General features: G+C 36.6%; 1 protein-coding gene across 1 annotated transcript in view; it reads left to right on the top strand.

Annotated features, from left to right (window-relative positions):
* The first annotated feature begins 7,493 nt into the window (after positions 1-7,493).
* Positions 7,494-13,157, top strand: part of LOC140161224 (uncharacterized) — a 36,006-nt gene continuing 30,342 nt past the window's right edge. The window contains exons 1-4 of the mRNA XM_072184673.1: positions 7,494-9,294; positions 10,734-10,760; positions 11,156-11,226; positions 12,784-12,901. Coding sequence (XP_072040774.1) covers positions 7,996-9,294; positions 10,734-10,760; positions 11,156-11,226; positions 12,784-12,901 — 1,515 coding nt within the window. The 5' untranslated portion in view covers positions 7,494-7,995. The remainder of the gene's footprint in view (positions 9,295-10,733; positions 10,761-11,155; positions 11,227-12,783; positions 12,902-13,157) is intronic.

Raw genomic sequence — 13,157 nt, 5'->3', positions numbered from 1 at the left:
CAAAGGGTAATGCAATTGGTTTAAGAAAAAGTAAGTAATTTGAAGTTCTGCTTTCCCAATGCACTAAATACACATAATGTTGGACTAATACAGCATTTGCTCTTGTTGCTAGTTGTTAAATATTTCCAAGCTTCTCAAAATATATCTTCCTTTCACATTCAGCAAAATTACAATCTGATATATAAATATTAACTGCATATGAGTGTAATAGTCATGATATAATCACAAGGTGATAGATGGATTGTTTATTATATTTCGACCATTACAGGAATAAATTAAAGATGATTTGTATTTGTTTTGGGGTCCACCCGTAACTAAATTGGTGAGTCTAAGATTCAGCAGCCATCCTGGCACACTTGGACTACAGTGCAGCACTGTCACACAGAAAGGCTGATAATGGTAAAAATTATAAATGGCAATCAACCAAATTTATCAAGTAAGACCCTCATTAAGAAATGACCGTAAATCAATATAAAGCACTATTTAATTTATACCATTTGTTTGGTTTGAATGGTTTCAAATTCTTGATTTTAAAGATTACTTTCATTTGAGGGCTGTTGTAGAAGTCATATGTACTACAGTTTCCATAGCAACATGAATTGTCATGTATTTGTGGCCTCTTTTACAGATTTTACAGTATTGGCGATAAATAAGTACCCATTGAAAATCTGTTGCAATTTAAAAAGAAATTGTTGCAAGAAAATAAAGAGTATGAAAAATCCTTTTTTGTTGGTTGAAATGGAGCAAAACTGCCAAAATATTTTGTTGCTATGTTCTACCAATGGTGATAAAGAACAGTAATATTTGTTTTATATTGAATCAAGAATCTTGTGTATTAAAAGCATGAAAATGTTCTGAATAGGTTTTTGAATACTATACCGTGGGTTCCACCATGCCTGCTTGCTACCCATGATTACATTGAGTAAATGTAGGCTGGGTCAGAATGAAATAAATGTAATTCGAGATACTAATACAGCAGCGGTTTCCAAACTGTGGGGTAGCAGCTCCATTCAAAAGAGATTGCGGGACTTGCCAGAAAAAATAAACAAAATACAACCGCATACATTAAAGTGCAGAGTACCATCGTATTGGTTATGTAACCCCATTAATTGACAAATTTTAGTATTAAAATTACAGATTTGTTTACGCTTTGCCGGGCCCATTAATTTTTTGTCCTGATGAAGTCATTCTGGGAGCTGGTCATTGTAACAGCTTGAAAATTGTGCGCTCTCTTTAGATAATTTGTCAGGTACACCGCTGGTAAGTTTCAGTAAGTAACGGCATTTGCATTATGCTGTGGGTCGCGCCATATTTTTCTTATGAAAATTACAGGAAAAAAAGTTTGGGAAGCCTTGTTATACAGTATCCAAAACAAAGAGTACCAGAACTTTTTTATTCCTATATTTCAATTTACTTGTCATTTCTTCTGTTAGATCTTCATTTTTATACCCGCATGCGAAGCATGGACGGGTATATTGCCATCCTGTGGTTTCCTTTCCTTCTCCTCCATCAAACACATCATTATGTCAAGGCTAGCGCTAAAACTACAAAGGCCCTGGGGCCCATATGTGGTACACTTATGGGCCCTACCCCGTCAGAAGTGCCTTTTGCCCATCTTGGCCCCAGAGGTCAAGGTCACGGGCCCCAGGGGCCCAAATGTGAAAATACAAATCACGCTGTTTCTCATCAAATGAAGCAGCCTCAGGGCCCTGAGTTGGTACATTGATAGCCCTAGGGGTACTCTATATTTACAACTATACAAGGGCCCCATATGTTATATATTATGGGCCCCAGGGGCCCAAATGTTAAAATATGGTGCAACAGATTGACAAGCCTAGCTCTAAAAGTATAATATCACTAGTGCTCATATGTGGCATATGTATGGGCCCTAAGTTGTAGATGTGCCTTTTGCCCGTTTTGGCCCCAGATGTACAAGGCTAGGGGCCTCAGGGGCCCAAATGTTAAAATAAAGGGCCGGCCGTTTCTCAGCAAATAAAGTAGCTACAGGGTTCAGATTTGGTACACAGATAGGTCTTTAGTATTATATTGTCATATGTATATATAACTCCCATATGTCGCATAATATGGGCCCTAGGGCCCCAAACGCTAAAACATAGGGCCGGCCGTTCCTCAGTAAATAAAGCAGCTACAATGCCCAGCTTGAGTCTACTGATAGCACTTGAGAATCATACTTCAACATATGTACATGAGCCCCTAAGTCATATATATTGGGCCCCAGGGCCCCAAATGTTAAAACAAAGGGCCGGCCGTTTCTCATCATATAAAGCAGCTTTATGGCTCAGAGTTTGTACACAGATTGCACCTGATAATTACATTGTTATATGTACATATGAGCCCCATATCACATAATATTGGCCCCAGGGCCCCAAACGCTAAAACATAGGGCCGGCCGTTACTCAGTAAATAAAGTAGCTACAGTGGCCAGCTTGAGTCTACTGATAGCACTGGAGAATTATACTTCAACATAATTATGTACATGGGCCTCATAAGTCAAATATTATGGGCCCCAGGGCCCCAAATGTTAAAACAAAGGGCGGGTCGTTTCTCATCCAAGAAAGCAGCTTCCGGGCTCAGAATTTGTACACAGATAACACCTGAGAATTATATTGTTACTAACACCCACACACCCATCCACCCCACACACGTAGGATTAAACAGACAGATCGTATTATATCATAATTGAAAATACCAGCGTGAAGCGTTAAGGCTGTTCCAGTTAAATTACATACCCATTGGTTGTTCCATTTAATTTACATACTCCCTCTGAAATGTCCCAAAAAAGGGCTGTTCCGTTTAATTTACATACTCCCTCTGAAATGGCTGTTCCATTTAATTTACATGCTCCCTCTGGAGTAGTTTCCCCCTAATCATATTGCATAGCCTCATTGTGAGTAAGAGAGACTGACAACAGCAACCTATGGAGACTAAGAGAGACGACTCCCCTGGGAGGGGACTTTTTACAATTTCTTTATTTTAAGTGCTACAACAGTGCAACCTACATTAAATTAAAGCTTGTGACTTGGACTTTCACTTTTTACACATTTTCTGCCCAATTGGGCGACTTTTTACAATTTCTTTATTTTAAGTCCTCAGCAAATAAGGACTGTAAGTTTGGGTACACCGATAACATGCGGGTATAGCCGTATTTGTGTACAAATATATAGCCTTCTAGTGTTCTAATTTGGTATGCTTTGTATCAGTGGAAATAGTGCGAACTTCACTTGTTGCAAATATTGCTGTTGATACTGCATTATGAAAACAAGATAAAATTATGTTAAACATATGCAATTTGGGTAAAATAAATTATAATGGTGCCAATATGTTTTCACAAATTCGAACAAAGGGATCAAGTTATTTTTTTCTTTTTCTTTTTTCTTTTTTCTTTGTTACTTTTAATTTTAATTTTTGTTATTGCACACCAAGACACTTTTATTTTAAATCTGATTTTTAAAGTTTGACAACTGAGTAACTGTCCCAAATATGTAACAGTATATAGTATTTTTTACTCAATTTGAAAACTATTTTAATGTGGTATTTCTACCCTTTCAAAAAAAAAGGTCAACTCAACACTAAATAAACATTTTATGCAGATTCTTTTCATGATCACTGCCAGTATATTAAGCAATGTATGCTCTTTAAGCTCATAAGATGTTTGATATTTGAAATTTGATTTTAGTATTGTTGCAAATTCACCACATTTTTCTCATTGTCCCTGTGGAATATTAGTGCTGAAAGATTTGTTGAGTTCGGAATTTGTCAATCCAAAATGTGTATAAAGCTGATTATTCTCACATACTATGGGCTTGAAACAGTCAAAAGTGTATTCTTCAACTGAAGTACTTTATAATGTACATTACAGTACATGTAGCTCTTTTGCAGGTACGTAACCAGATGTGTCATTCCGAGGGAATTTTAAGAAATTTGTGCCATTGGAGGGAAACAGTCCAAAATTGACTGATTTGTGCTGGCTGCTCTGGGTTAAGATTAAATTAATCCTATCAACCCAGAAAACTTAAGTACAGGGTGTCCCAAAAAAAAGAGGCCCCTCATTGTGCCCTCTTTTTCGCCTATTTCTGAAAAGTTGATTAAATATATTTTGGTATGTAAAGAAACCTTTAATTGTTAGCTTTAATAAACCGAAACAATTATTTCCAACGGCTCATAACTTTTGAAGATATGCCCTTTTAAAGAAATGTATCCGTTTTTCACTCTGTCCACGGAGGAGGTTTGGCTACTTCAAAGATTGAAAAGTGCGTATACCCATGCATGAATATAAAACATTCCTCGATGATAACTTAATAATATAACAACTTTATTTTAGGGAATAGGCTTTAACGGTGGGCTTATGAGTTCTGAATTTTGTTAAGTGTCATTAATTTGGGCGAAATTGATGTGGGATTGGACTTCTTTTGCTATACTTGCAATTACTTATTTGTTTCTCGGTTATTTTATGCCTTTTTGTTTTATGATGTTTCTTACTTTCTTACTTTCTTGTTTCTTGCTTTCTTTCTATTGACAACATAAGTCATTTCTCTTTTTGGAATAAAAGGTAGCCCTGAAAAGGGCTGTTTAGTTTGTCTTTGGTCCTTTTGAATTTAGTTTACTGTGCTGCTTTGCCCTCTACCTGGTTGCCTCCTTAACGAATACAGGTTTCAGCCCTAGTCCTCATTGCATCAATTGCTTGGACACTTACGAATATGGCAGTAATACGTTTGCAAAGATCTTGGATTTTGCCACAAATAAAGAAATCATGTGGCGTGAGGTCTGGTGATATTGCAGGCCTCTCTACAGCATGACCCATCCCAACCACTCTATTTGGTATCCGTGGACAGAGTGAAAAACGGGTACTTGTCTTTCAAAGGGCATATCTTCAAAAGTTGTGAGTCGATTGAAAAAAATTGCTTTGGTTTATTAGAGCTAACAATTAAAGGTTTCTTTACATATCAAATTATATTTGATCAACTGTTCAGAAATAGGCGAAAAAGAGGGCGCAATGAGGGGCCTCTTTTTTGGGACACCCTGTATAATCATTTTCAGGGACTGATTTGACATAAAATGTATTTCTTTTTTTTTTGGTCCCGTTTTCCAAAAAGTGTACACTGATTATCAATTGTCACTCTGTTTATTATATAATAAAGTTCTATTATAGTCAAACTGGTAGTGGAGTGAATGATTTGTATGGCATTTGTTTGTGGAAACAAGGTGTAGAATTGTTTGTGCTATATAGATCAAACCTTATGATTAAAATCATTTTGGAAAAGTGGGTTTTAAGCAGGTACATTGGTTCCAGTTAAAGTCCATACAGCCCTATGAAAGATGTGACCTTCATCTTTAACACAGGGAACGTGAATTTCAAATGGGGTTATCGGTGACTGAATTTGAACTCCATTTGAAATCTATTGTGAAGTCGTGATTAATGGACTGTATCTTCTATAGTGCCCTGGCGACTTTTTGCTTATTTTGAGGGAACAGGAGATTATGAGTAATTGCTCATTTACTATGTCCATAGACTATGCCATAGTCAAATTTTGATGAAAATATGTTATTATTATTTAATCATGATGAACGCATTCCGTTGAACTCAAATTTATACTGATGTTTATTAAACATGTTAAAATTAAAGAGTTCAATAGTAAATGGTCATAAAGAGTTTATATAATCAGATGATTAGTGACAATAAAAGTTATTGAATGCAAAATATCTTGCATAATTATAATGGCTCACTAAACACTAAACAATTCTAATTTTGGAATCTACCAGAATATTAATCGCGAAAGCCCGAGTAAAGGGAAGCTAGCAAACAGAGGGAGTATGGTGACTGAAAATATCAGATGTGAAAATCTATCAATTGAATACCTGAGTGGAAGAAGGGCCCAACTCCAATTTTTTACAAAAATGAGTTAGACCCAGCATTTTATTGCCAGAAGACTGATCTTCCTTGTGTGTGAAAGATGAGCCAAAATCCACAATCTAAATAGTCTTTCACGTACACTTAATCATGAGTTTTCATGGAAGAAAGGCCCAACTCCATGGAGTTGGGCCCTTCTTCCACAAATATAGGGTTAAAGAGGAATTTTGTTCATCCATGAAATCTGCTTTTCACTACAATAAATTTTCTTACTAACATATTACATGAGTTCTACTTGTGCAATTAATGGTGATTACGTAATTTCTGTAGCTATTTATAACACAGAACTGGCACTTGCAGTATATTAGTGGAAGAAGGGCCCAACTCCAACTCGTATTAAGACCTGTACCGCTGCCATGGAAACATCAAATATAATTACGAATGTATGTACTATTGTATGTTCATGTATTAAAGGTCCCCTGAAGATAAAAAGGTTCTGTCTATAAAACTTTTCCAAATATTAAGTTTTTTCTTAATATCTCAAAAACAGTTTTGATGGAGTTGGGCCCTTCTTCCACTCAGGTATTCAATTGCATACAAATTAATACAAATCAAAGGTTTATGCTAAAATGTAATAGCCAGAGTATGCAAAATGGACAAGTGGACTACGGAGAAGTCTACATCCAGGGTTGTTATCAAACGAAATATGAAAAAAGAGATAAATGACATCATCGCCTAACTAAAGAGGCGTGCGTAATTAATCGTGTGATCCTTTTCGATGTGATATGGATTTTGTCGCTTGGATGAATTTACAATCAGTTGCAGGGTTTATAGCCAAGTGTTTTTCAAATACGCAAACCCGTGAGCACAACTCTCTTAAGGCAGGTCGGAGGGGAGCATGAAGCTGCATGACCTACCGCTGTTTGCAATCACATATTGAGACCAGAGAAGATGAGAAAAGTAAATGAAGCGGACACACAAGACGAATGGTATGAGTCCCAGGTTTGATATCAGATATGGCTCATTTCCGCCGGGCCCATGTGCATGATTTTTCGCGATTTTGACTTGCTGACTCATTTCCGATAAGATCAATGCATTCATATTGATTACTAAATTAGGTAATTTGCCCAAATTGGAAAAAAATATGGCTCCTGTCACCCCCACTTGCCTTAACCGTTGACTACAGCATTACAGCAATTGTTTAAAAGGCTGTGGTCCCATACTTGAAATAATCTTCAACTTTTGAAAAGTACAGTACATACTTTTGAGACACGAGTAATTCATCTACTTATCCTCAGACAAAATCCATGTCCAGTAATAATTGATATCGGCCTAGCCATAGTTGAGACAGAAATCATTGTTTCGTGCAAATAGCTGTACAATTACCCATATCATGAAGGCCTAATTTTGACATGACATTTCAATTGTTTATCGTATGTGTGATCAATACAATAAAATGCAGTCAGTTGGTCTATCCATGGAAATCGTAATTTCTGTAGCTTACTATTGAACAACGGTTCGATAATTTATCGACAATTTAGTACAATATAGAGATATAAAAGGGAAATAGATAAAACCAGATTATACCATATTGATCAATATGTCCTTACAACACAAAGGTAAAGAGGAATAACTTTTTACATTGCACCAGCTACTAGGTAAATACCCTTGTAAACACGGATATTACACCGGCCCGGAGGCGATTTTACACGTAGGCCTACAACCATCAACAATATTTAACATAATTTTTGCTGCGGGCAATCGGATGTTTAAATTGTAATTTTTGAAGTGAAATCTGGATGTGGAAAACTTCTAAATGTGGCCGAAGTTATGGTTCAATGTTATCAAGTAGTCTGTAGCTTGGTAACTAACCGGTGTATTCAACTACTGTACACTCACCATGTGTCAGAAAAGGAGCATGGAGCGATCATAAGTATCGGAAACTTTTAAATATTGTGAATTTTCTTGGTTAATTCGGATAATTCTCTCGACGGCACGCTGCTTATCTGATTAAAAAAGGATGCGCTATTGAGAATATACAACCAATTTACAATACGGATTTTTATTTTTGATGGGAAGCATTACACCATGAATTCGGGAACCAGCTCCATTAACAAATAGTAATCATGGAAAAATACAGTTCAAAAGTTCCTACTACTGATCCGGCCCGTCACCCTTTTTTCGCCAGACGACCGAAAAGCAGTCCATCTCTCCGTTCTAATTCTACAGTCAATGAACGTCCCCAAACCGGGCCATCCTATCAACAACGACGACTTCAAAGACACGGAAGTACCAAGTTTTCCAGACCAACAACCGCAGTCCTTCGTCAGCACAGTCAGGATCTATTATATCATAATAATGGTGGACAAAAACTTTTCAGAAGTAAATCTTTTATCAATTCTCATCAATCTTCGGCCCCTTCATCCAGCAGGATTGAAGCATGGGATGTTAAAGATACTAAAACACCATCCACAACTGTTGATTCAAAACCAGCCCTTCTCAGACCACATACTGCAGTACTTCTTCGTCGGAGGTTGAGACATATTGTAAAGAATAGGATCAAATCTGCTCACCCTGCAGTTGAGTCTAATTCATTCGTGAGTGGGTACTCAGATGTGGAAGAGGAGGCTCAATTTGGAACACGGATCATTGATCTGGAGAAACGAGATGTGAATGTCTCATCTACTAGTGAAACAGGTGTTTCAAAACAGAATACCAGCGCATCGAATGATACAGGAGCAGCTGCAGGAACTTTTGAAGAATCTCCGGCTGTTGCAACAAGTAAACAATCGGACGGAGATGCGCCAACCACAATTATTGGTTGGGGTTCTTCCAAATCGAAGTCAGTACATGCATTTACTGATGTATCAGAAAAATTACTCAAACGGCCCGTACCTAAAACTTCGAATGAAAATGATGATGATCTGCACCAATTATCGGGCAACAAACAAGCATCTCAATATGATGGTGAAGGGTCTACCGCAGCTCACACAGGTGTCGTTGAGAGCAAATCACCACCCACCCTTACAATCACGCAATCAAACACACCATCCAATGAATTATCACCGTCAGCTGCGGGACCATTATCTACTGGTGAACAGAATCATCATGAAATCTTACGAAGATCTCTTCGAGAAGACCATGATAAGCAAAGCTTCCAAGCTATTGGTTCTCCAGCTGAATCTTGCAGGTCGTCTACACCCCCATTAAGATATACACCTGATAATACAGACGAGTATGTGCCGGCTGCTCCAGAATTACGACTGGGATATGCTGAATATTCGATACCATTGACAACATCAGACCTGGGGAAATCACATAGTAAATCTGCGCAGAACCAAGCTCATCATAGGAAAGCTAGTGTTGTGTCTATGATGAAACGAAACAGACACTCTAGGCATAACCGGCTATCCGTGTATCTCAAGGTAAGTAATTTAACCTTTTTATCAAACGTAAGTGACTACTCCTGATGTCAGCAGGGACCCTCAAGGTGTACCTGCATGGGCCACTGATCCGGGAGAGGGGGCACAATTTCCAAATCATCCCGCTGACCAGCTTCTGCGCAAAACTATGTAACTATTGCAACTATGTAGCTATTAATGAGGACAATTGTGGACCAATGGAAGAACCGGGCCAATGGAAGATCCATCACAACTTAAGGTAAATTTTTGTCCCGGTATTTCGATTTACGAACCGAAGTCGGTACGAAGATTGCAAATACTGTTGTAGCGGTTTCCCCAAGTCTGAAGGCTATGGAAGGTTAGGAGGAAAACGGACCGCAAAACTCGGCACGCCTCTCGGGATGTCAAAATTAGCCAAGTAAAGTGAAAGGAATTACCTTGAACAATAAAGAGGGAGCGCGAGCGAACAAAGTTAGAGCATTTGCTAAGCAAGAGGTCTTTCATGTTTTGTTTTACCTTTTACCAATCATTTGGAGAATCAGTGATCCCTTTGGCAACTTCAAAATTTGCATTCCATTGAACAACACCACTTTGCGTTTGACTTTGACGATTGAGTTTATTTCAAAGCATGAAGAACACGTTTGTCAGCCTACATCATGCATCATATATCTTTCAACACTGTATAGAGTCCATGCAGCCAAAAGTTCTAGGACCAGGAAAGTTGTTCAGCACTATCAGCGATCCCAGCAAAAGCGTAATAAAACATTAACATTTGTGAGAATATCTTAAAAATGAAGGATAAGTCGAGTATATTGTATTATTTTTTTTCATGATATGAAACAATTGGCAAAATAATTATTACGGCACTGCACCGTTGATATTAAATTATGAAGCTTCGTTAAATTGCACGAGTGCGTAGCGTAAAAGTCTTCAAACATTGATATAAAATTGGAACGATTGAGCCCATATTTATTGGTCGAGCTATGAGTTTTAAAATATTGAACGAGACGCAGTGGAGTCTAATATTTTAAACCTTATAGCGAGACCAATAAATATTGGGCGTAAAGCATCCAATTTTATCATTATTATGTTTTGGATCCTAAAGTTTTACACACTTTTATTCAACAAAACATAATAATGACCAAAATGTTATCCTCATCTATTGTGGGGGTTTTCGGACTTATGATCCTCTTATAACTTGTAGATATTTTAGCTCACACATTCTCATCACAAAATGCAAAAATCTTGATTTGTAATGATTTTGTAGATTTTCTGATTTAGCGAATCACTGAGATGGTGTCTTCAGGACAGGTACGTCATCATGGTCATGGGTTCGATCCCTGGGCGAGCGGAATTACTTTACCTATTTTTCCTTTAAAATATACGACGCAAAACTGTTGAAACATTGTGAGAGGTTGGTTGATTGATCTATTTCTATGTTTTGCATTTATTTTTTTATATAGACAGCTACAACAAGAACAGGTGAATCGGTGAGTAAAATCGCTGTATACATGCACGTAGTCTCAGGGTGAAATACATAAACAAACAAAAAACCCAAAAAAACATGTGCATCACATAATGCAACTTATCATAAATATATAAATGCATGGAACACAAAATAATTCTGCTTCATTAAAATACGTGTTTTCTAGAAAACACATTTGAGGTACAATTTAGGAAAACAGTTGACCGAAGAAAATCACATGGTTTATCAGGCCAATGGTTACTGCCTGGTTGGGAAATGTATAGTAAAGGCCTATATCAAATATTGAATTGCTTGTCGTCGTATCTCATCATCATTGTGGTTGTTTTTGTTGATGATGATAATGATGTTGAAATTCTTTACAGTATTTTATGTTGCTATTCAAATTTTCGTCTATTACAGGCACTTGAAAAATTTCGCCGACTGTGCAAAACAATTCGAGTTATTGCTGGGATCTGTATCGCCCTTAAAAGGTAAAAATCGAATTAGTCTTACTTGAACATCATAGAGAAAATAACTTCTCGGTGAAATCACTTCGACTCCTTTTTTTATTTTGCATGCATTTGTATTTTTTTTTTATTCCGGGTGACTTTCCTTAAGTAATAGCGTACATTAAGGCGGAATCAATCTAGAATTTACACCATTTAAGGGGGTACTAGGCCTACACCCCTGGCCAATTTTGTGCGTATTTTTGCATTTTTCTCAAAAATTATAGCGCATTTGATACAAGTAAGATATGTATATTATAGGGGCAAAGACTACAACTACTGCACCGAAAATTCAGCTGTCCATTAAAGTGTCTATGATTTTTTATCAGGGCTTTACACCGTGAATACGGAGCCACGCCCTTTGTTCAAAACAAAAAATTATGTTACATTTTAAAGAATCAGAGTTTTATTGAAAATTACCCAAACAAAACAGGTAGGTCAAAAGACAGATAAATGTTGATGAAAATACATGTATAGAGAATTAAACATGTTATGGTTATAAATGAGAAATGATCAGGTACCGTAAGCATTTATTTTAAAGTGTTGCGATTTGGTAGTTCACATCATCTTTCGAATGGTCTAGTGAGCTTTGACAACAATTGCATTGATAATTTAAAAGCGACCGTGTAGAAGAATTCAAATATCACAGATATACTTTTGTAGGTCCTGTGGTTCTTGAGTTATTTTGTAAAGAGGGCTGAAACAACAACACTTTTTTAAAACGTGCACAACTCATTAACAACAATAAATCAAGCACGTTTTCAAAGTATATGATTTGTAGAATGAACAAAAGTGTTATTTTTCAATAATATATTGATTTAAATAATGAAAATCGATTTTTTTTTTTGGCTGTTTCGACCAACAATACGTCGTGTACCCTTAACATGTTTAAAAGGCGTTTTTTAAAAGCAGAATGATTCCAACTAGCAAGAGCACTGATGGCACCATTATCACTAAATGCTCATAGCCTCATAATGTACATCTTATCATTATCATTAGGTTAACAATATCAAATGTTTCATAATACAAGCACTACTTTGAAAGTACATCTGGATTCATTATATAAAGTACACCTCATAATAAAATTAAACTCATCCGCAATTAATCCTAGATTTATTGTGTTTATATACTCTCTGGAAGAACTGCTGCAATATCGACCTATTTCAATACTTAACTTACTGCTACTAATTTACAAAGCAAAGATCGCAATTGCCATTAAAAATATAACATAATTTGCAACTGAAAAAAAAAATCGTTTTTAAATCTGCAATTATGTAGAAAGATTGATCAGATGCTTATTTATAACGTTATGACCTTTAGATTATAAACAATATTAAAGAAAACTGAAATGACTATTTTTAATCTGAGCATTCATAATACCAGTTGACTAAGTGAAAGAGGTGGACTTTCTATTATGTGGTATGAAGTCTGTAGCAAGAGAATTTGAACCAACCATACAATTCAGATTAGGTTTCCATTAGTAAGTAACTTAAATATAACTTAAATAATTTAAATTTGTATTTTTTAACCTGTTTCATTCAGCTATGTCAAGGAAGGTAAAACAAAACAGTGGTCACTCGTAGAAATGCAACTCAATCTGAAAGCTGACATGGAAAAGGCGCTGACCTTTGACCCTCTTATGTTTTCAAACTTACACGTGGTAAGTGTATATAGTTCTACATTACTCTTTTCAACACAATTAGAATTAGGCCCTATGTGTAATTGTAGCCTACTAGTAGTATGTATATAGCATAAACAGTTCCTCAGTAATATTCCGAAGGACCGTTATTCCGAAGGGTCATTACTCCGAATTTACAACAAGGTTCGGTATTCCGAAGGGTCGTTATTCCGAAGGGTCATTACTCCGAATTTAAAACAGGGCTCGATGGGGGATCGTTATTCAGAATTTACAACTA

Source organism: Amphiura filiformis, chromosome 9 (assembly GCF_039555335.1).
Source record: "Amphiura filiformis chromosome 9, Afil_fr2py, whole genome shotgun sequence".
Lineage (NCBI taxonomy): Eukaryota > Metazoa > Echinodermata > Ophiuroidea > Amphilepidida > Amphiuridae > Amphiura > Amphiura filiformis.
The sequence above is the reverse complement of the archived record's forward strand: the minus strand, read 5'-3'. Positions and strand labels throughout refer to the sequence as shown.